The 22,967-nt window shown below is 39.3% G+C and overlaps 1 protein-coding gene across 3 annotated transcripts in view; it reads right to left on the bottom strand.

The window, feature by feature from the left end:
* Positions 1 to 22,967, bottom strand: part of SLC6A11 (solute carrier family 6 member 11) — a 172,555-nt gene that overhangs the window by 101,565 nt on the left and 48,023 nt on the right. For 2 of the 3 annotated variants that reach the window (XM_069736762.1, XM_069736761.1), the window contains exons 3-5: positions 14,499 to 14,633; positions 12,709 to 12,849; positions 498 to 585 (exon numbers count right to left, since the gene is read on the bottom strand). In XM_069736762.1, the coding sequence (XP_069592863.1) occupies positions 498 to 585; positions 12,709 to 12,849; positions 14,499 to 14,633 (364 nt within the window). Of the gene's footprint in view, positions 1 to 493; positions 586 to 12,708; positions 12,850 to 14,498; positions 14,634 to 22,967 lie in introns of those variants that run through there. The other variant, XM_069736764.1, reaches the window with a different exon arrangement.

The following is a 22,967-nucleotide window of genomic DNA, read 5'->3' as shown; positions in this document are numbered from 1 at the left end:
AGCACATTGAAAGGGAATCTGTCATCAAGTTTTTGCAACCTAACTTGAGAGCAGTATAATGGAGAGACCCTGATTCCTACTTGCCATAGTTTTGAAAAAAATCTTTGCTTTATCCGCAGATTATCTTTAGAGGACGAGTAAACCTGCTGTCAGATAGTCCTCCATATGCATGAGCTCTGGGTAACCCCACCCCCACCACTGATTGGCAGATTTCTGCCTTCATACAGTGTACACAGAAAGCTTCCAATCAGTGTTGTGGGCGGGGTTATACAGAGCTCAGCACTGAGACAGCTGGTGGATCTGAAGCAGGAAAAAAATAGTGATTTTTATCAAAACTACCACAAGCATCCCGGTAAGTGATACATCACTGGAATCACAGTCACTGCCCCTACAACATTCTGCTCTCAGGTGGGGTATCAAAAACCTGGCGACAGACTCCCTTTAAGAGGCATTTGAAATATCTGAGGTTTAGTAAGTGATGCAGAATTTGTACTTACTCCCAAAATTCCATGACAGGAGATGTGGCATTGGCAAACAACTGACTTCCATTGGTCACATTAAGTTTTTGGAATTCCACACATTTCTCTGAAAACAGAAAAATAAGCGTCGGTGAATAATTGATGCGTTTAGAACTCCTATAAGTTTTTTTTTATGATTAAACATATCACCCTGTAAATTATTAGCAACATTACTATCTTACTATCCTACTTACGGTATCACTCCTCTTTGAGAAAGCAACTTGGCGAAACGCGCGTCAGGGGTTGTGGGAAGGCCACACAGGAGTCCGGACTTACTATGGGTGAGTGCAATCTTCCTCAACGTTATATATAAACATGATTGACATGAGAATATGAGGTTGTGGTCTCCTAGGATTGATCCCCTATTTCAGGATCATGTTTACTCAGGGACATTTTGCTACTTACCCCGGTCGTCCTATGGATGTGTGCCCTACCATTTAGTGTACTGGTTGGTTTTTTCCTCCTTTCCACGTGTTGGAATTTTTCATGTATTCTGTCATGTGTATATTTATGTGTATGTCATTTTTTGATAATGTGAACGAAATAAAATATTTATATATATTTTTTACACGCTCTGGTGTTCATGCTCCCTTTTTCGCTGGTATATTATTACTATCTTACTGTATAAAAGATTCATCTACTCCTGTACAGTCTATATTCTTAATCAGAACAAGGCTCATCTGCAATGTTAGATACATCCAATGGGCAGCATACCCTGGCCCAATGTGTGATGTACTGTTGTGTCACATGCCGGGAAGGAGTTTAAAAAAAGTTATCCAGGATGAGAAAGAGGAGTTCTTTTTTTTTTTTTACAAAAAGTGCAGTTTTTGTTTGTGGACTTTAGCTGATATTGTAGCGTCATTCAATTGAAATGAATAGGACAGTATATAGAAATTCAAATCACCTCACCATGTAATATTAGAATTAAAAAAAGCACATTTTTGGCATTGTCATGTCTATAAAAGACTAATCTATCAAAATATAAAATGAATTGACCCATATGGTAAATGTTGTAAAGAGGACAAATCTAAAATGCCTCCCACTTCCTTAAAAAATACAATAGAAAAGTGATCAAAACATCAAATATACCCCCAAAATGGTATTAATAAAAACATCAGCTGATCAAGCACAACCGTACCCTAAGGCTAGGGTCACACAAGCATGTATTCTTTCATTCTGGAAAATTGGGTAGACTATGCAAATCACATTCTGATCATAGTGTGATCCGATTCTCTCGACTGTGGAGAAGATGGAGAAAAAAAGTCTCCATCTTCTCCATTGTGTCAGTCTGCGAAAGTCAGACAATACTCAGATGTCATCTAGGTGCAGTCTACTGTTTTCCATGGACTTATTGACTTGCATGGTGGAATGTGATCTAACTCGGCGGCATGCTTAGAGTTTTTTTTCCCAGACAGATTATGTCAGAGGAAAATATCTAACATGTGCATTGCCTCATATAATTCCATTGTTCTGGGTGCGATCCAATGCTTTGTCAGATCTTACTAGTAATACAGTCATGTGCACGAATCCTAACACAAGTCCATCAATTGAAAAATGTTTAAAAGTTACCGGTCTCAAAACTAAATAGTTTTTTACATTTTTTTTTTTTAAAGAACTGTCTAATCTTTTTTCACCACTTAAATAAAAAAATTAAATTATATGTTTAATATCATTGTAATTGTATGACCTCAGAAATCATGTTGCCATATCATTTTAACTACATAATGAACATTGTAAATAAAAAAATAAAAAATAATAGCAGAATTACATTAGTTTTTTCGCCAATACATCACTTTTTTTTTTTTTTTTTCATTATTCACCACATTATTTGGTCAAATGAATGGTGTCAATTAAAAGTACAACTCATCCCGAAAAAAAAAAAAAAAACCCTCATACAGTTAGGCTTTGAAACAAAGGTGTGTGTGTGTGTGTGTGTGCGTGTGTGTGTGTGTGTGTGTGTGTGTGTGTGTGTGGTGGGGGGATTGAGAGGGAAAAAATGAAAAATTTCCTTGTAATGAGGGAGTTAATAAAGAAAAATGCAATTCATTACAAAATACTTAACATTTAGTAGAAGAAAGTGATATATTTCGAAAAAATTTCTTGTAAAAACTGAAACATTTAGAAATGTATCATTTGAAAGGAAAGCCGACAAGCAATTGACCATAAGCACAATGATCGCCGCAGTGGAAAGGTCTCAAAATTTTCATTTTTAATAATGTTAAAATAAATCTATGTTCAAAGAATGGATACTACTCGAAAATTTCTACAAGTAGTAACTAGGTCATTTTTATCTTTTCTGTGCGGCGAATGTGACATTTTCCACTCCTTGAACTATTGCAAATATAAATAGTTCTGAAGGTTATTCTGACTTTCTTTCAATGGCTGTTATTAATCTGGAAAGCCATAAGGCAGAGAAATCAAACAGAAAAGTGACGACATCTTCATTCTGCTCTACTTGTTACCACAAAGCCAAAAAAACTTGCGAAATGGAAATAATAATGATACAAGGGATTTGCCTCTCACAGACTTTAGTTTTCTCATAAAATGTTAAAAAATACAATAAAACATGTATTTGTTAATTATTTTTTAACAATATTATTATTGCAAAATGATCATTATTACTAAATATTTAGGATATTGCATGTTATTTTTATCATTCTCGTTAAGACAGAAATGAATCAATAAGGTGTGGTTTACCATGCAATGTCCATAATATTTTTTTTAATTATTTGATAATAGTCCAGAAGCATTGCTTTCTATAAGAAAAAAATATTTAACCCCTTTGCGACATGGCCAATTTCCATTTCTACGTTATTTTTTTCCAAGAGCCATAACTTTTTTATTTTTCTGTCCACATGGATATATGAGGGCTTGCTATATTGCCGGACGAGATGTATTTTTTAATGACATATTTTATTTTACCACATAGTGTACTGAAAAATGGAAAAAAAAAATTAAAGTGGGGAGAAAATGTGAAAAAAAAAACCACAAGTCTGACGTCGTTTTTTGGGGATTCTTTTTACGGAGTACATTGGGATTTAAAAATGACCTTGCAGTATGATTCTCCTCATCAGTAACATAACGGCGATAGAAAGCGTTCACATTTTTTCATTATTTTAGGGGTGAAAAAGAAAAATCAGAAGTTTGAAAAAATAAATTTGGGAGGTTGTGTCTCCATTTTCTGAGAATCTTGGAATCTTTCAATTTTTCTGTCGATAGGGCTGTGAGAGGGCTTAACTTTTGAGAAACAAGACAGCATTTTTACCGATACCATTTTGGGATCGATATGATCTCTTGTTACAGAATTTTATAAGGTATTGCATTTACCAAAAAAAGTAACTTTGGCATTGTTGAATTTTTTACATTTACGATGTCTACCAACTGGGTTAATTAATTTCATATTTTGATAGATTGGACTTTTCTGAATGTGGCGATACCACATATGTATTTTTTTAAGTGATGTTATTATTTTTATTTTTAATGGGGGAAGAAAGAGGGCAAATCAAACTTTTATTTTTTTATATCTTTAAAACATTTTTTTGTTTACTTTTCATTGTACTTGTTTTTCTCATTAGGGACTAGTCACTTGTGCCACAGTATTGCTGCATATAGTAAAAATCACTGTCTACTTTGAAGCCTGGCCACAGGCAGGGCTTCAAGGGAGAACCATAATCACAAGGACGAGGTCTTCAACAGACCCCCAGCTGTCATAGTAACCTATAGACAACCTTCAATCACGTCATGGGCGTGCCAATGGGCACATAGAATAGCGTGACCCCCTGCCAGTGCCTTGGTAATGTCAGAGTTTTGACAGAGTAATTTAAACAGTTACCAGTTGCATTTCGCGCCATATAGGGTTGTTAGAAGCAGGCCCTGGCTGTAACACACAGCCATTATCTGCCAAATATGGGGTGAGCCTGCTCCATGCCCCAACTCCTAAGTTGCACCGCATATGTACAGTAGATGTCGTGAGGGGCATAAAGGGGTTGTCTCAAGTTTGAAAGTCATTCCCAATCTATAGAGGATAATTTCCCAATCACTGGGTCTCCAACCAGCATTCCCCAGTATTCCCAAAAACCAGGGCTGAATGGAGCAGAGGATGATCATGTGCACTGCAGCATCATTCATCCCAATGGCAGTACTGAATATCCAAGCCCATTGCTTAAAATCGCCAGTGCTCCCACTAAGAATACACATGATCAACCAACTGCTCCACTCAGCTGGGGGCTTTTCAAGAACCCTAAGCAATCGGGAAGTTTTCCCCTATCCCATGGATAAGGGATGACTTTCAAATTTTCGAACAAAACTTTAAGAATTATTTATTACAATTAACGGTAACCTTTTTAGAAGTTTTCTACAAAAAAGTACAAACAAGAAAGATTTTTATAAATATGTATGGCAAAATGATATTGACATGTGTGATTTAGGTACTGACACTATTCTTGTTCTTATTCATGTGTCATCATCTCTGTGGAAATTCAGACTTGACCTGAAAATCTGAATAATTTAATACAGACTGATCGCTAGGGATGTGTTGATTGACAAGTACATCCACTGACCTTTGACTGCTTGGAAGACTATTACTACCATCCAGTTTGTCTCAAGTGACTCAGCTGCTAAGCAGATTGGCATTCTGCTGACAGGAGAGGAAAAACTGTTTGGTAGCAGTCAAAGCACGATGTTATTTTTCTCAGTCGGCACTATTAATCGGATTTGTATAGAATTTGAAAATTGTAAATATATCATTTAATTCCTTAGACCATTAATCATTGTTTAAAACAATCAGATGAGACTTTTTTAGGCAATCTGGTTACATGCCATTGGGCAGCTCAAACGTTCCTTCTAGCACTACTTCACTGCTGCTTTAAAGGCGTTGTCCAATACTTTAATATTGATGGACAATCCTTTAGGATTAGACACTTGTACCAGATCGGTAAGAGTACAACAATTGGTGCCTTCGCTGATCAGCTGTTCCCGGTGGCGGGGCAGCTTGATGTTATCAGTTGTGAAGCGGAACAGCACAGCTCTGTCAGTGGTCATAGCGTGGTACTGCACATCCACCCCTAATCATACAAATATGGAGGGATGTGCAGCACCTGGTCATTGCCACTATGCAGTTGACAGAGCTGTGCTTTGCAGCTCCGCAACTGATAACATTATTATCAGCTGATTGGTGTGGGTGCAGCTACCGATCTGGAATTGAAGATTGGCTACTATCAATATTAAAATACTGGACAACCCCATTAGCCAAAAAACAAATGGTTCACTTCAATCAGCTCCCATTATTGCACTATGAAGAAGCCCAGCACAGCCCAGCTCAGGGGTATCTAAAGGGATGTCTGAGGTTGAAAATGTTTCTGATATTCTGGAGGGAAGGTACAGTATCTTCAAGGAAAGAGAGGTTTTAATTTTCTTTTACATTTTTACATGTTCGAGGGTAGTAAAATGTTTAGGGTGTAAGACATGGTTAGTTCTAAACTGGTCAATACGCTAAAGAAAGTTAAAACATGCTAATGAGGTCAACAATTCCAATTCCAGATATACAACCCTTGACAAAAATTATGGAATAACCGGCCTTGGAGGATATTCATTCAGTTTAATTTTGTAGAATAAAAGCAGATCACAGACATGGCACAAAACTAATGTCATTTCAAACGACAACTTTCTGACTTTAAGAAACACTAATAGAAATCAAGAACAAAAAAATGTGGTAGTCAGTAATGGTTATTTTTTTTAGCCAAGCATATGGGAAAAAATTATGGAATCACTCAATTCTGAGGAAAAAATTATGGAATCATGAAAAACAAACAAACAAAAAAACACTCCAAAGCATCACTAGTATTTTGTTGCACCACCTCTGGCTTTTATAACAGCTTGCAGTCTCTGAGGCCTGGACTGATGAGGGTCACACAGGACTCTTCATCAATCTGACTTCAACTTTCTCTGATTGCTGTTGCCAGATCAGCTTTGCGGGTTGGAGCCTTGTCATGGACCATTTTCTTCAACTTCCACCAAAGATCTTCAATTGGATTGAGATCCGTAAAATTTGCAGACCATGACATTGACCTTGTGTGCCTTTTTTCAAGGAATGTTTTCACAGTTTTTGCTCTATGGCAGGATGCATTATCATCTTGAAAAATGATTTCATCTTCCCCAAACATCCTTTCAATTGATGGGATAAGAAAAGTGTCCAAAATATCAACATAAACTTGTGCATTTATTGAAGATGTAATGACAGCCATCTCCCCAGTGCCTTTACCTGACATGCAGCCCCATATCATCAATGACTGTGGAAATTTGCATGTTCTCTTCAGGCAGTCATCTTTATAAATCTCATTGGAACGGCACCAAACAAAAGTTCCAGCATCATCACCTTGCCCAATGCAGATTCGCGATTCATCACTGAATATTACTTTCATCCAGTCATCCGCAGTCCACGATTGCTTTTCCTTAGCCCATTGTAACCTTGTTTTTTCTGTTTTTTTTTATAATGGCTTTCATTTAGCTTTTCTGTATGTAAATCCCATTTCCTTTAGGCGGTTTCTTACAGTTCGGTCACAGACGTTGACTCCAGTTTCCATCCATTCGTTCCTCATTTGTTTTGTTGTGCATTTCCTGTTTTAGAGACATATTGCTTTAAGTTTCCGGTCTTGACGCTTTGATATCTTCCTTGGTCTACCAGTTTGTTTACCTTTAACAACCTTCCCAGGTTGTTTGTATTTGGTCCAGATTTTAGACACAGCTGACTGTGAACAACCAGCATCTTTTGCAACATGGCATGATGATTTACCCTCTTTTAAGAGTTTGATAATCCTCTCCTTTGTTTGAATTGACATCTCATGTTGGAGCCATGATTCATGTCAGTCAACTTGGTGCAACAGCTCTCCAAGCTGTGATCACTCCTTTTTAGATGCGGATTAACAAGCAGATCAAATTTGATGCAGGTGTTATTTTTGGGTATGAAAATTTACAGGGTGATTCCTTAATTTTTCCTCAGAATTGAGTGATTCCATCATTTTTCTCCTATGCTTGGTTAAAGAAAAGTAACCATTACTGACTATTACATTTTTTGTTCTTGATTTCTTTTAGTGTTTCTTAAAGCCAGAAAGTTGTCATTTGAAATTGCTTTAGTTTTGTGCCATGTCTGTGATCTGCGCTTTTTCTACAAAATTAAACAACTGAATGAACATCCTCCAAGGTCAGTGATTCCATAATTTTTGCCAGGGGTTTTAGTAAAATTTGTCTATTATCCAATAAAGAGGATCTTTTACCAAATTTTTCATGGTGAACTGAACACGCCGTGTAATAGTGGCTGCAGAGTGGAATACATTTTTTTTAATATTTCGCTTCTCCATTGCGGAAATATTAGCAAGCAACGTATTTGGCATCTAATGAGATAACTTTTGTTAGGTCCAAGTGGGTAGTATCAAATAGAAACTTATACAGGGAGAAAAAGTACATGTTGCCAGTGAAACACCCACCTGGTCTTATCTAAAGTTAACTCATTCTGTGCTAAATACTTTTTTATTGCTAATATTTCCGCAATGGAGAGGCGAGACTAAATACAAACATAAAAAAGTTTTATTTCACTCTGCAGCCACTGTTATATCGTATGTCCAGCTCAACATGCAAAATTTTGTGGAAGGTCCTCTTTAAATTCTCAAAATTATTCCCAGTACTCTTCTGAGATCTACAACTTTCATAGTGCTTTACCACATTTTTTAAGAGCAAGTCTCAATATACTTCAGAGTTCAATTAATTCACATTATAATGGAAACTTACAAATGATCTTTTGTCCCTCTCTGACCTTTTTCAATCACTCGAGAGCTAGAGACGATGTGTACTAGACTAAAACAATACTTTCAGTCCCTTCAAGAAGTCTCCAAAAATCTTAAACTCATATTTAACGTATTAAAAGTAAAATAAATAAATGAATTCCTAAAGTAAAAATCACAGTTACAAAAATGTCATAACATCATACCCACTTCTTATTTTTTAGTTTGGACTACATACAAACTAAATAACTATTTATTCATCCTAAACTTGATTTATCAAAACATTTGATGTCTCAGCTCAAAGTGACTGGTAGCAATTAGTGTTGAGCATTCCGATACTGCAAGTATCGGGTATTGGCCGATATTTGCTGTATCAGAATTCCGATACCGAGTTCCGATATTTTTGTGATATCGGAAATCGGAATCGGAGTGTGCGGTGCGTATGGTTCCAAGGGTCTGGAGGAGAGGAAACTCTCCTTCAGGCCCTGGGATCCATATTAATGTAAAAAATAAAGAATAAAAATAAAAAATATGGCTATACTCACCCCTCCGAAGGACCCTGGCTGTCACCGCTGCAAGCGTCCGCCTCCGTTCCTGAGAATGTAGTGAGTGAAGGACCTTCGATGACGTCGCGGTCAGGTGAGCGATCACGTGAGCGGTCAGGTGATGACCGCGATGTCATCGAAGGTCCTTCACTCACTACATTCTCAGGAACGGAAGCGGACGCTTGCAGCGGTGACAGCCAGGGTCCTTCGGAGGGGTGAGTATAGCCATATTTTTTATTTTTATTCTTTATTTTTTACATTAATATGGATCCCAGGGCCTAAAGGAGAGTTTCCTCTCCTTCAGATCCTGGGAACCATCCAGGATACATTCCGATATTTGTGTCCCATTGACTTGTATTGGTATCGGGTATCGGTATCGGCGACATCCGATATTTTGCCGGGATCGGCCGATACCATCCGATACCAATACTTTCAAATATCGGAAGGTATCACTCAACACTAGTAGCAATCTATTTTAAAAGTGGTATTGGTCTTTGTCTTCGTATTGAATAACATGGCACATCTTTACCAAAGATCGAAAGTACTAGTGTGATTGCCATTTGTGGAGTCGGGAAGGACATTGTCCCCTAATATATTAATAATACTAATAATAATAATACAGTAATAAAAATATAGAGAGGAGAGAGAGGATTCAAAAAGATATAAATAAACTGGAGCAGTGGGCAGCAACTAACAGAATGGTTTTTAAGAGGAAGAAATGCAAAGTATTACATCTGTGCAATAAAAATGAAAAAAGCATATACAGAATGGGAGGAATAGGACTAAGCAACAGCACATGTGAAAAATACTTGGGTATACTAATTAGGGTTGAGCGACTTTTCTTTTTATAGGATCGGGTCGGGTTTCACGAAACCTGACTTATTCAAAAGTCGGGTCGAGTGAAATCGGCCGATCCTATAGAAAAGTCGGGGTCGGGGTCGGCCGAAACACGAAACCCAACGCAGTGCATTGGGTTTCTAATGGTTCCCAGGGTCTGAAGGAGAGGAAACTCTCCTTCAGGTCCTGGGATCCATATTTAAGTGTAAAATAAAGAATCAAAATAAAAAATATTGATATACTCACCCTTGGACGCACCCTGGTTCTCACCGGCAGCCTTCCTTCCTAAGAATGAGCGCCTGAAGGACCTACGATGACGTCGCGGCTTGTGATTGGTCGCGTGAGCGGTCACATGGGCGTCATGCAACCAATCACAAGCCGTGACGTCATCTAAGGTCCTTCAGGCGCTGATTCTTAGGAAGGACGGCTGCGGGTTAGAACCATGGTGCGTCCGAGGGTGAGTATATACCTATTAGGAATATACTCACCCTCGGACGCGCCCTCGGACGCTTCCTTCCTAAGAATTAGCGCCTGAAGGACCTTAGAGGACGTCGCGGCTTATGATTGGTTGCATGACCGCCCATGTGACCGCTCACGCGACCAATCACAAGCCGTGACGTCATCGAAGGCCCTTCAGGCGCTCATTCTTAGGAAGGAAGGCTGCAGGTGAGAACCAGGGCGCGTCCGAGGGTGAGTATATCAATATTTTTTTATTTTTATTCTTTATTTTACACTTAAATATGAATTCCAATACCGATTCCCGATATCTTAAACATATCGGAACTCGGTATCGGAATTCCGATTCCAGATCAGAAGATCGCCGACCTCATGGCCGACCCCACACAGGGATCGGGTCGGGTTTCATGAAACCCGACTTTGCCAAAAGTCGGTGACTTCTGAATCTGGCCGACCCGTTTCGCTCAACCCTAATACTAATAGATCATAAACTGAACATGAATCAACAGTGTGATGCAGCAGCAAAAATGCAATTCTGGGATGTATTAACAGAAGCATATAGTCTAGATCACGTAACTTAATTATTGCCCTCTACTCCTCTTTGGTCAGACCACATTTGAAATACTGTGTCCTTTTTTGGGCATCACATTTTAAAAACAGCATCAATAAGCTGGAGCAAGTTCAGAGAAGAGCGACCAGAATGGTGACCGGTCTGCAAACCATGTCCTTAGAGGAATGGTTACAGTATTTGGGAATGTTTAGCTTCCAAAATATAGACTGAGAGGAGACTTAATAGCTGTCTACAAATATATCAAGGGCTGTCACATTGTAGAAGGATCATCTTTATTCTCATTGGCATAAAGAAAGACTAGAAGCAATTAGATAAAACTGAATGGGAGGAGACACAGATTAGATATTAGAAAAAACTATTTGACAGGGTGATCCATGAGTGGAACAGGCTGCCACGAGAGGTGGTGAGTTCTCCTTCCATGGAAGTCTTCAAACAGAGGCTGGACAGACATCTGTCTGGGATGGTTTAGTGAATCCTGCTTTGAGCAGGGGGTTGGACCAGATGACGCAGGGGGTTCCTTCCAACTCTACCATTCTATGATCCTATGAATCTATAATATGGAACTATTAATGTTTGCCCCATGGTGTTTTTGCCTTCCTCTGAATCAACATGTTAGGCTTTAGTTAAGTCTGTCCTCAACCTTAAAATCTATGAAACTATGAAAGTTAATGGGGTTGTCTCAACATTGCTAATGGTTAAAATTGCAAAGTACTTGTACAAACAAACAACTGTGCATTGCAAATCTTATTAAATATATTATCTCCATTCTCAAGAATGGAAGTATTTCGGTTCAACTATGCAACTGGTCTAAACTGTCGATCTTGAGGAGCACACCGCTCCTCTGCAAACAGGAAGTTTGGAGGCTTGGGGTTCCCAAAATTAAAAATTTAGAAAAATCCTTTAAGGCTACCTATCTCTTAATTAATTTTTTAACATATGGTGTGACATGTCAAAAGTTTTAATTGATGGGGGTCTTGGTCGAAATAACCCTACAAATCTCAAAAAAGAAGAGACTGAAGCGCCCAGCTGAACCCTCTGCTTATTTACTTTTGATTGGCTTTGATCAGCTCTCTGTGGAAATCTCAGAACTCCAAACCACACCTGTCAAAACTTCTGTCATATCGTTATGACAGGTCAGGAGTTTTCTAAAATGATAGCCATCAAATATGTCCACTAATTTAGAGACAACATATTCTGCACCAACTTCAGTGATCTATCTAGTACAGTTTCTAACAGTATTACTGCTTTTTGTATCAATTCCTAAGGTCATGTTAACACATGGTGTTTTTGCTGCATTTGTTCTGCAGTAAAACCTGCTCTCCTGGCAGTAAAGTAAGTTTTGCTTGGTGTTGCATTTTTTGTGCGATTTTTGCCTCGTTTTTTTGTCATGCTACATTTGTCTCTTGTGCATGCTGATAAAGTTTAGTGACAAAAAAATCATATAGCATTTTATTCACCACCCTTTACTTTCAATGAGTGTAAAAAACTGAAAAAATGCTGAAAGAAATGACAAGCTCTATTCTTAAAAAAAAAAACAAATACTGAGGTCAGTAAAAATTAGCTGTGTGCATGAGATTTTTGAAATCTGAAGCTGGTACTGTAAAGCACAGCTGAAAATGTGCATAAAAAAGTATAAAAAAGATGCAGCAAAAATGCCACGTGTGAACTTACCCTGAGAGTTTAAAATTCTTTGCCTATTGTAATTTAATCTGATTAATTATTGCTGGCCTCCAGGTAATAATTATGTGTTATAGCACATGGATGACCATGTATATGAACATTACCAGACAATACCACATTTTTTCTCCAGCAGACCCTAATATGGAAAATCATCAAGAGTTACAAACCAAAATGCAAAACACGGTTCCTTTCCTGGTTTACATTATGTGTTTCAAAGCTAAGAAAATCTGCTATAATGAAGTAGAATTTCATCATCACGATGCTGTCAATGTCTTTTCACACTTCCACGTTTTTTATTTTTGCATAATGTGAAATAAATGGCTTACCTGTGTTCCATTTATGTCCGCATGTGGCCCAGGGCAACTCAGCAGAAAAGCAATTAAATAAATAGAAAATTGCCCAAGCTAAAATAATGATGTAATAGACATTTAAATGGGCTTCAATCACCTGGGTTGCATAACCGATACCTACAAGAAAAAGTGAAAGGAAACATATAACTGAGTCAATAACTATATGGTAATCTATTTAGTGCAATGGTTTAAAGGAAATATGTCATAAAAAACTGTTTTTGCAAATAGTCTGCAGATACATTTGAAACAACTTAGGCAGTCTAACTGCAGGGAGAAAATGAAGTTATATTCTCCCCACAGTCACTCGCCTTCTGCCTACATATAAAGACTGTTCTCTTGATGAATGGCTGACATTAAGAAGCAGGAAGAATAATGATAAGACATCATGGAACAATGTTCATGCTGCTGTTGTCCATCATCCAGACTTTCAAGTCCTGTGCATCACAGCAGTCAAACCAAAGCAGTCTTCACTCCCGAGGCCATCATCCTGAGCCTAGCATCCCGGTTGCCTTTGGCATTCACTAGGCCACCCTCTCACATTTCGTCATGCCATCTCTTGGAGCCATCTAGACCAGCTTCCAAAGAGTATCAATAAACCTTGGGCACCAATGACCCTGTTGCCAATTCACCCGTTATTCATCTTCGGACCCCTTTGGTAGATAGAAGCCACTGCATAACTGTAAGATACCATAAAACCTGCCACTTTTTAAATGCTCTGACTTAGTTGTTTAGCCATCACAATTTGGTCCTTGTCAGAGTCACTCAGACCCTTATATTTGTCGATTTTTTCCAACAAAATAACTTCAAGGTCTGACTGCTTACTTGTCTAAAATTTTGAACTCCCCAAAGGTGCTGTCAAATGGTGTGAGTGGAATGCTTCAGAAACTCTTCCCTTTCATGGTAGGCCAATGGCTGAACACCAGTTGTAAAACAAAATTATGCAGCCATTGGCTCAATAAGGTTGGGTGAAACTTGAGCACTTCTTATGTCGTGTGGTCAAATCCCAACAGCTGCATTTGTAATTTGTAATTACGGTCATTAATCAATATTACAATTGGAGTATTGAGTCGCAGTTTTTTGGTCCATCACCCAGGTCAGTAATCTGTGACTGCTCAACAGGACCTCTGCAAATCTCCTTTCCCAGTATTTCTGGCTCTTCTTTTGGTCAGTCCGGGCCTCAAAGTCATGAGTACAGCTTGATGCACACAAGATTTTGTGCCAGACCAGCTAATCAAAAGAAGAACCAGGAATCCCAGAAGGTAGGAGTAGATTCACAGGCCTCTCATCCAGCAGTTATAGATTACTAACATGTCACATGGACCAGAATCCTGCAAATCAATTGTCCCATCTCTAGTTGTAATATTATGGCTGATCAATGTAAGGCCAATTTGAAACACTTCTGACATACACGGTCCAAATATAGACCACAGTGTCTGGGTCTGGCCGTGGGTCTCCTGACTCAAACTCAACTCTTATACATAAATATGGGGCTGTTGAGTTCAGAGACCCAAAGCTACAGTAGTACAAATATAACAATTAAAACTCAAACTGTCAATGTTGAAAATATGAAATGGGCCTTCATTTGTACAGCTCATTTGATATATAATTGTCTAATTATTTTTTTTTTCATTTATTGGCAGCAAGCAGAATTCTTGAAAATGATTAGACATTGTATGTTACATATAGTTATGCTGAAGTTATGTCATGGTAAAAATTGATACTACCCACTACTCATCAATAAAATTATAAGAAAAGCCATACTTTACCTTCAAACAACGGACAGACTTTTCTCCAGCATGTTATCCCTCCTTCACTAGTAAATTGCCCCAATGCAGTTTCCAGGAAAAACACTGGTATACCACAGAATATAAAGAACACCACATAGGGAATGAGGAAAGCTCCTAAAATACAAGTGAATATTAAGGCTGTAAGTAAAAATAATTATTAGTGGAATTCATACATTTTTTTTCATTTACTCACTGGGAGTGTTTGGTGACTCTTTGTTGAAATGTCAACACCATTAGTGATACACTTGGAAAAGGTTGCATAAAGATGAATACCTCATGGGACATGCATGTATGAATTGAATTCCAGGTAGTAGTAAAGGGAATTTGTTGGACCAGATATTAATAACATCGAAGAATGGCCCAACTACTGTTAGTTAAACATTTCCAACAGTGTCCTATATATGATTCCTTATATTCCATATGCGCTATTATCCAAAGACAAATGAAATACTACAGTACCAATTGGGTAACTTAACCAGAACCTGTAAGGTCCAATATCTCTATTAGGGCTCATACTCATCTGCATTTAAAACAGGCGAATGCCATCCAATAAAAAACTATTGTCACGACTCAATAGGAATCGTTGCAGCAGACAGCACAATGCACACACACAATATGATGGTAAAGGGGAGAGGAAGGCCCTAAAAATAGGGACTGAGGGATGGGGCACCTCCCAAACTCCAACCTGAGCCTGTCCCTACACTCCCCTAACGCCCTAAGCGGGTCCTTCCGCCCGCCGATGTAATTGTGCCTGAAACCTCATTGTCATCTCACTAATCCCTAGCTACACATGCACTGCGCTGAATATATATCTTAATGACATCTGTCTATCTATCTATCTATCTATCACCTATCTATCTATATCTGTATATAAGACACAAACAAAACAAACAAAAACATTTTTTTACAAACTTTTGAAATTTTTTCATTACTAAAATAATATAAAAACTGGACAACTTTGGTATGGCTATAATCATATTGCCTTGGAGAATCATTTTACCAGATTATTTTTACTTCAAAATGAACACTATATAAAAACACCCCCTATCCCTCAAAACCTACCCCAAAAAGGCAGAATTTCAGGTGACACATGGAGTTTTGCAATGTCACTGTGCTTGGATTTTTTCCGATTTTCCATGACATTGTATTGTAAAATAAAAGGTGTGACTCAAAACTACAACTTGTCCTGCTAAACAACAAGCCTTCATACTGCTGTGTTAAGGTCACATTCACATGTTTAGTATTTGGTCAGTATTTTCCCTCAGCATTTGTAAGCCAAAATCAGGAGTGGGTGAAAAATACAGAAGGGATGACGTGTTTCTATTATACCTTTCCTCTGCTTGATTCATTTTTGGTTTTGGCTTTCAAATACTAAGGACCACCGATATACACAATCCATATATTAAGGCTGTAATTCATGGATAATCAGAAAACACCAATCTCAAATCAATGCAAACCAATAAAATCAATGAGATCTTTATTATTAATATAGAAACAGCAAACATACAAAAAACACAGAAATAAAAAGACAAGAATGGAAAACAAAGGTAATGAACAAATGAAAGATATCACCATAGAAAAAAAATCAAACCATAAAGGGAACCTTGATAAATTGATAATAAATGCAGACACAAGGATATATTTATTGCAAGTAATAATTCTCTATAAAATATAAGCAGGTAAATGAGAAAAATAATTATATATGGGAGTAAGGTAAGTAGAGACAGTAATTACAATAAGCCTCCCATCTAGCTAAAATAGAGACAGTGATTACAATAAGCCTCCCATGTAGCCAAAAATCAAAGTTACATTATGAAACATACAGCTCTGGCAAAAATTAAGAGACCACCACATCAAAACCTTGTCATGGCAGCTCAATCTTCAGACCTGAACCCCATTGAAAACCTCTGGAATGTGATCAAGAGGATGATGGATAGTCACAACAAGCCATGAAACAAGGAAGAACTACTTAAATTTTTGCACCAGAAGCAGTGTGAAAGACTGGAAGAAAGCATGCCAAGACGTATGAAAGCTGTGATTAAAAATCATGGCTATTCCACAAAATATTGATTTCTGAACTCTTCCTGAGTTGAAACATTAGTATTGTTGTTTCTAAATGATCATGAACTTGTTTTTTTCTCCATTATTTGAGGTCTGAATGCACTGCTTTTTTTTCATTTTGACCATTTCTCCCTTTCAGAAAAAAAATGCAAAAAGTTTATTGCTTGGGAATTCGGAGACATGTTGTCGGAAGTTTATACATTAAAAGATTTATCCAAAAATACTGTACCAAGGTAGAGGGTGATGTGCCGGCGCACTAGATGCACGTTTTGCAAGAACAGCTAGAAGATGGATGATAAAAATTAATTTGGTAATTCACATATCCGCATTTTATTGAGGATTGAGTGGCCAGCACAAAATCGCTGACACTTGTTCGATTTTGACCTGAGTGTTAACTAAAAATCAGCGATGCGCATCTATGGGTCCATGAAAAAAAACAGTCAGCACTAGAATGACAACTGAGTGCATTCTATTTTTCACAGACTGTTAGGTGAAGGTGGAGAAACTGTTAGGTGTCAAGTTCCCGCCTCTGCACAGGGGGAATCTTGAACCATCTCCACTGCGTTCTCCCATTCTTCTGCAGCCGCAGTGGAGTCTGCTCAGCAGAGACATCGGTCCCAGCATCTAGCTCAGGTTGATACCGGACAACTGGTTACTACTGCCCTTCCAGGCTCTGTCCTTCTAACCAGCAATGTTCAGCAGCGAGCAGGTCTTTCTGGGACTAAGTCCTGCTTTTCCCATACTGAGCATGCCCACAGGATGACCTCCCATTGGAAGTCGGGGGTCACATGCTCAGGTCCTGTTGCAGCTCCTATTGGTCCATCTGGAAGGTCTTGTACCACTTCCGCTGTAAAAGGTTTGCATGGCCGCTCGGCCATGCGCTACTGTACATATGAAAACGTGGGTGTGTTGACGAGTGCAAGTCCTTCTTTAATCATCCCCTCCCTTGTGTATGACTGCTCGAGTAAGGTGGATGTCTTCTATCTAGCGCCCGGCTGAGCTATCAGCATTAAACACACGAAACAACGTCTAATTGCTGTGACCGCCAGTGCGGTGCTGTGCTCTATTAGAGCGCTTTCCTATCCCAAGTCTGGGTGGTTAGTGGCGTCCGCCAGAATGGCACTGCACGCACTCTTGTGCATTTAAGTTATATTTTCAGTTACTCTGACAACCTAGTTGCGGTGTCGAGCGCAAGTGGTCTGAACGTACTCTAATCCTTTGTCTAGGGATAGAGTCCTGAGATTCCTTGCTTGCGCTCTTGGTGCGGGACCGCGGCCCTGTGACCCAACAGGGTTTGCTTCCTTCACATAGGGTGAAGTTAACCCGTCTGTGTATCCACATTGTACCGCCATAGAGTTCATCATTACTCAGCAGCAGGTTCCATCTCTGCACGGTGGACCCCGGGCTGCGAACGCACCTATACCATTTCTCTTATAATTTGGTGCGTTCCGCCAGCCCTAACAGAAACTTTGCTTTTTAATCTCTTGTAAGATGGCGATGACACTAAATGATGATGAAACTTGGATGAAACTCTAATGAACTTCACCGATGGAACTAGTTCCTTTTTTCCTTTATGTCGAAAAAAGTGACACGTAAATGAGGCCTAAGAGTGAATAGTACTTTATAGTATTTTTATTTTTTTAAGCAACATGAGCCATTTTTTAAATAATTTTTATCTGCTTGAAAATTCATTAATAACCTATTACAAAAATTGCTGCAGATTTATACCTATAATATTCTGCAATAAATTATGTCAATATATTAAAGTGAAATCACATTTTTAAGCTACATTCTATAATTAAACGCATTTTTTTAATTTGCCTTCCAAGTAATATATCAACTCTATGTCTTTTCTAATTTATTTGACACTTGTAGAGACTTGAAGGATGGCTGTACAGATTTGTTTGACATGTAGAAAACCCGTCTTAACTATCAAAAGTTACGAGTTTGGAGATGTCATTTACAGCCACATGAGTACAGAGCTTTTCTTTTGAGTCATAGATAGCAAAATTACATTAGAGACAACTGCAAAGTTATACAGGGTCAGAAATGGCGCCTTGGCTTCTCTGTGTTCTTAAAGGGAAGCTATCTCCTGATTCATGCTGTCCATAACTGTGGGCAACACGAATTACAGAGTGGCTGCATGATTGCAGACGTGTAAGGAGGAAGACTGGACTGCGGGTATTGAGCCGGGTCCGGAACTGTCGAGGCTACGTCCCATGTTGCCCGGGAGAAGGGACAGAAAACCAGACAGGTCACATGACCTGGGAAGAGGGGGCTTGTTTAAGCCGGAAACAGCTAAAAGCGCCTGAAGTGACAGTTAGTTTCCGGCCTGCAGCACAAGGAGAAGCAGTCATGCGGCACACTCCGCAGGGTGACAGACAGCATGGAGACGTACTGCGGCCGAGATCTCCTGAGCGCTTCAGCGGGACAATGAGTGTGTGGAGCGCAACGCGCCCGGTTAAGCATAAGACCGCAAGTGTGCAGAGAAGCATGGACCGGTTACAGGACATTGAAGTGTGGTTCCCTTTGCTAGCTAGCACACATCACCCCACGGTTGGTGCAGAGGCTTCTGCATCTTTTCCCACTTTGATTGTGTGGGCTTATGGACTGGTGGCTCAGTGGGTAAAACCGGAGACCGCCTGCTACCGCCAGAAGACGGATCATTAACCTTGGACCCCATCGGAGGACCCTACACCGGCCATTGCCATCTTGTTAACACTTTGTTTACTTCCCTCATTACTATCCAATGGTTAATGTTATTAGCTCCCAGGGAGGAGACCATTGCTACCCTTTTCCTTTATTAGCCAATTAAATAACCTTGTTATACAGCCTGGTTCTGCAATCTCTGCGTTACTGCATTCCCACACCTGCTTACAGACGCATACATTTTTCTCTGACATGCAGGAGAAAATATTTTTTAAAGGGGGCCATAGCCATAGTGAGACTAGTCCAGCTCCAATCATGGCCGGCTTTTCCCAGTGCTGCTAGAGATGATTAACAGATATCTCCCGTAGAGAGAGACTTGAGTTCTAATTCATGATGCCCTTGGTTTCGGCAGCATGAATTAAGTAACAGTTTCCCTTTAACTCTTTCCTAATCACCTTCTTTGTAGCAAACGCTCTCATCCTACTAAAGCAATTTACATTTATTTCTTTTTACAATTGTTAAAGTATGTGTAAGTAAGATGCGTCCAGTGCTAATTCTGGTGCAGCTAGGGTCCAAAGGAAAAAGGAACCATATTATGACCATTACCAATGATGATCTAGTTGCTGGGACCTTCCAGAAATTGGCAGAATGGAGAATTCATAGCTCCAATATAATGGACCGATAGTGCACATGTTCACCCTTAGCTCCATTCATTCTGGACTGCCGAGCGCTGCACTCAGCTTTTCCATCTGTCCTGTAGAGAGGAAATGAAGCGGAAGTCAAGTGTCCAACTTGCAGCTTGCCGGTCAATTTTGTGACAGATATATTATTTCCCTATCAAAGATAAAAATTCTCACAATCTGCTGATCAGTGCAGGTCCCAGTAGTCAGAAACTCACAAACTAGCAAGTAATTACCTCTAAGGAAGTAGCCAATCTTTATTTTATTTTTTTATTACTTCCTCTTCTTTCCAAAGACATATTTTTCCTTTTTCTGTTAACATAGCTGTATGTTATATATCTATATGTTGACTTTTGATTTTATGCATTTGTTTCTGGCTGGTCAAAAAAACAGACTTTTGTTTGTGTAAGAGTGTAATATTGACTTGTAGGCTGATATTTGATATAACATAGTGTGCTCTTATCCTTGATGTATACTAATATGCTAATTATGCATTGTGTAGGCCAGATAGTTGCTGACTTCAAAAACAGAGGAGGAAAAACCATACAAATTGATTAAATAATCAAGTTAATCTACTTTCATACATCAGGTTTTTTGCATCAGCCACAAGCCGGCGAATGTTTGAAAAAACGAATCCGGTGCAGATTTTGAAAAACTGATGCAACAGATCCATTTTTTCAACAGATCCGACTAGCATATCCAGGTAATTGTATAAAAAAATTTGGAGCATGCTCAGTTTAAAAAACTGGAATCAGGCGCCGGAATCCATCATTTTCCGGATCCGGCACCTTCCAGCTCCCATAGGCTTCCATTTTAGCAAACAGCCGGAAGCGCTTTTTAATAATTTAAAAAAATTTATTTTTTTTAAATTAGCCGGATTGAGCCTGGCGGTGAAAACCTGATGTGTAAAAGTAGCCTAATGCTACTTGATCTCATCTCCATTCTTACCCTTTATGTCAATACTGAATGATGGACACTTGTTAAGTATAAAAAGAGGTTATATGCCTCTATAAAGCAGGACTGAGAAAAAGAGACAGCCACATATTCTGACAAGACATCCAAACATACAGAATACCATACAGGACTGCTGCCAATACATCATGGCTCCATCATGAGGGGCATAGATCTATCATTCTACTGGAAACAACCAAGGGGACTATGGCCCCGGTTGGAAGGATACAGAACTGCTCCCTTGACCATTGCTGAACCATGGATACGCTTGGAGAAAGCCAGGATTTGGATCCGTCAGTCGCGTGTCTACATGGAGATGTTCAGAGAAGCCAAGTTGTGACCCTTAGGTCAACTGGCCTTGTGCCTGAATAGAAAGTCAATTTCCTGCAGCTGTCATTGCCTCCTCTGTGTGCACATGCCACAGGTTGGGTAGTCGACCCTGGGAGTTCTGGAGTAACAGCTGCCATTATCCAGCAAGACAGCGGAAGGGTGAGACTCTATAATGTGCACCATCTTGGAGTATTTTGCTGGGACTGTTCTATATGTTATCTGCCTGTTTTGTGGTTCAATAAAGTATTGCCACACTGTTTTACCCTCACCTTGTGTTGTCTGAGTAGCTTGTGCCCACGTTAAAGGGAGAGCGGGCGTTTGTCAGGACAATCCCTGTCTATGCGTTTTCAGCTACCGGACTTGGGCGCCTGCTGAATCCCTGTGTCTCTACTGTCTTCAACCTACAGTTTAACAAAAATTGGCCAAAAAAATGTAAAAAGAAAGTTTTATTTCGACGTGTATAAAAAAATTGGTTTGTGTTGCCATTTAATGCAAACCATAACGTTATTTGATGGAGTTGTATGAGAGATTTTACATTGGGTACCAAATGGTCATTTTTATTAGTGCTATTCTGGGGTACATACAGTGTTTTAATCATTTTGTATATCATGTGATTGATTAATCACTGGAGGAGGACATCATGGTCGGAAGAATGGAAGGAACAAGGCAAAGAGGAAAACTAGCAACCCGTTGGCTTGATAAAGTCAACATAACAGTGGAGTACACCCTGATGAGCCTATCTAGGCTTGCACAAGATCGATCTTCCTACAGATCGTTCATCCATCTTCACTAATTTATTACTGACCAATTCTATGTTTAGTGGCCAGCTAAAACTCAAACACCCTTGACAAAAGAGGTGGGGCGAGAAATCTTTTGTTTTACTGAACATTACAGCCAGATGCATGACACTGGGGAGAAGTAGAAGGACATGGCTCATCTTTTAAGACACAGACATATTCCCTCATATATTTCTGAGTTTTAATTAAGGCTACTTTCACACTTCCGTCTTTTCAGATCCGTCACAATCCGTCGATTTTTGAGAATGCAGGATCCTGCAAAAAAATTTGCAGGATCCTGCATTTTCCCATAGACTTGTATTAGCGATTGGATTGTGATGGATGGCCATCTGTTTCATCCGTCGTACACTGGATCTGTTGTAAAATAGTGTTCTGTCGTGCAGAGAAAACGTTCATTGTAACGTTTTTTGTGCATGTCGGAAAATCGGTCAGCGACGCATCCTGCGCTGCCCGTCGTCGGCTACAATGGAAGCCTATGGATGCAGGATCCATCGCTGACCGTCACACACAGGAATCCAGCGACAGATCCAGTTTTCCCTTCTGAGCATGCCCGGAAGGATTTTCAAGTCTGGGGAAAAAGTCTCTCTCTCTCTCTCTTGTCCCCGGACATTGATTTCCGTAATTTCTGTACGACGGATCCGTCATTACACTGGATCCGTCGCACACGTTTTTACCTATTTTCATGAATGAAAAATAATGATAAATGATAAATGAAATGATAAAGCGTTGCCGGGAGCACGCGAAACACGCATCGGGGTATTCCTTTGGGGTCACCCAACATCTCACCTGGGGCATATTGTCCTCTGCCGTTGGTAAGCCTTACCCTTAAGAATATTGTATCTACGGTTGATTATGATTTCCTTTGAATTTCATAGAAGGGATGGCGTTCCCTTGCTTATAGTCACTCAGGGTACAATGTAAGGACTTCTGAGCCCTGTGTATTTGTAATATCGGGCAGCGGCAATATGTCATCTGTAACA

The sequence above is a fragment of the Ranitomeya imitator genome, chromosome 8, assembly GCF_032444005.1.
Source record: "Ranitomeya imitator isolate aRanImi1 chromosome 8, aRanImi1.pri, whole genome shotgun sequence".
Classification (NCBI taxonomy): domain Eukaryota; kingdom Metazoa; phylum Chordata; class Amphibia; order Anura; family Dendrobatidae; genus Ranitomeya; species Ranitomeya imitator.
Note: the sequence above shows the minus strand (reverse complement) of the source record. Positions and strands in the feature narration are given on the sequence as shown.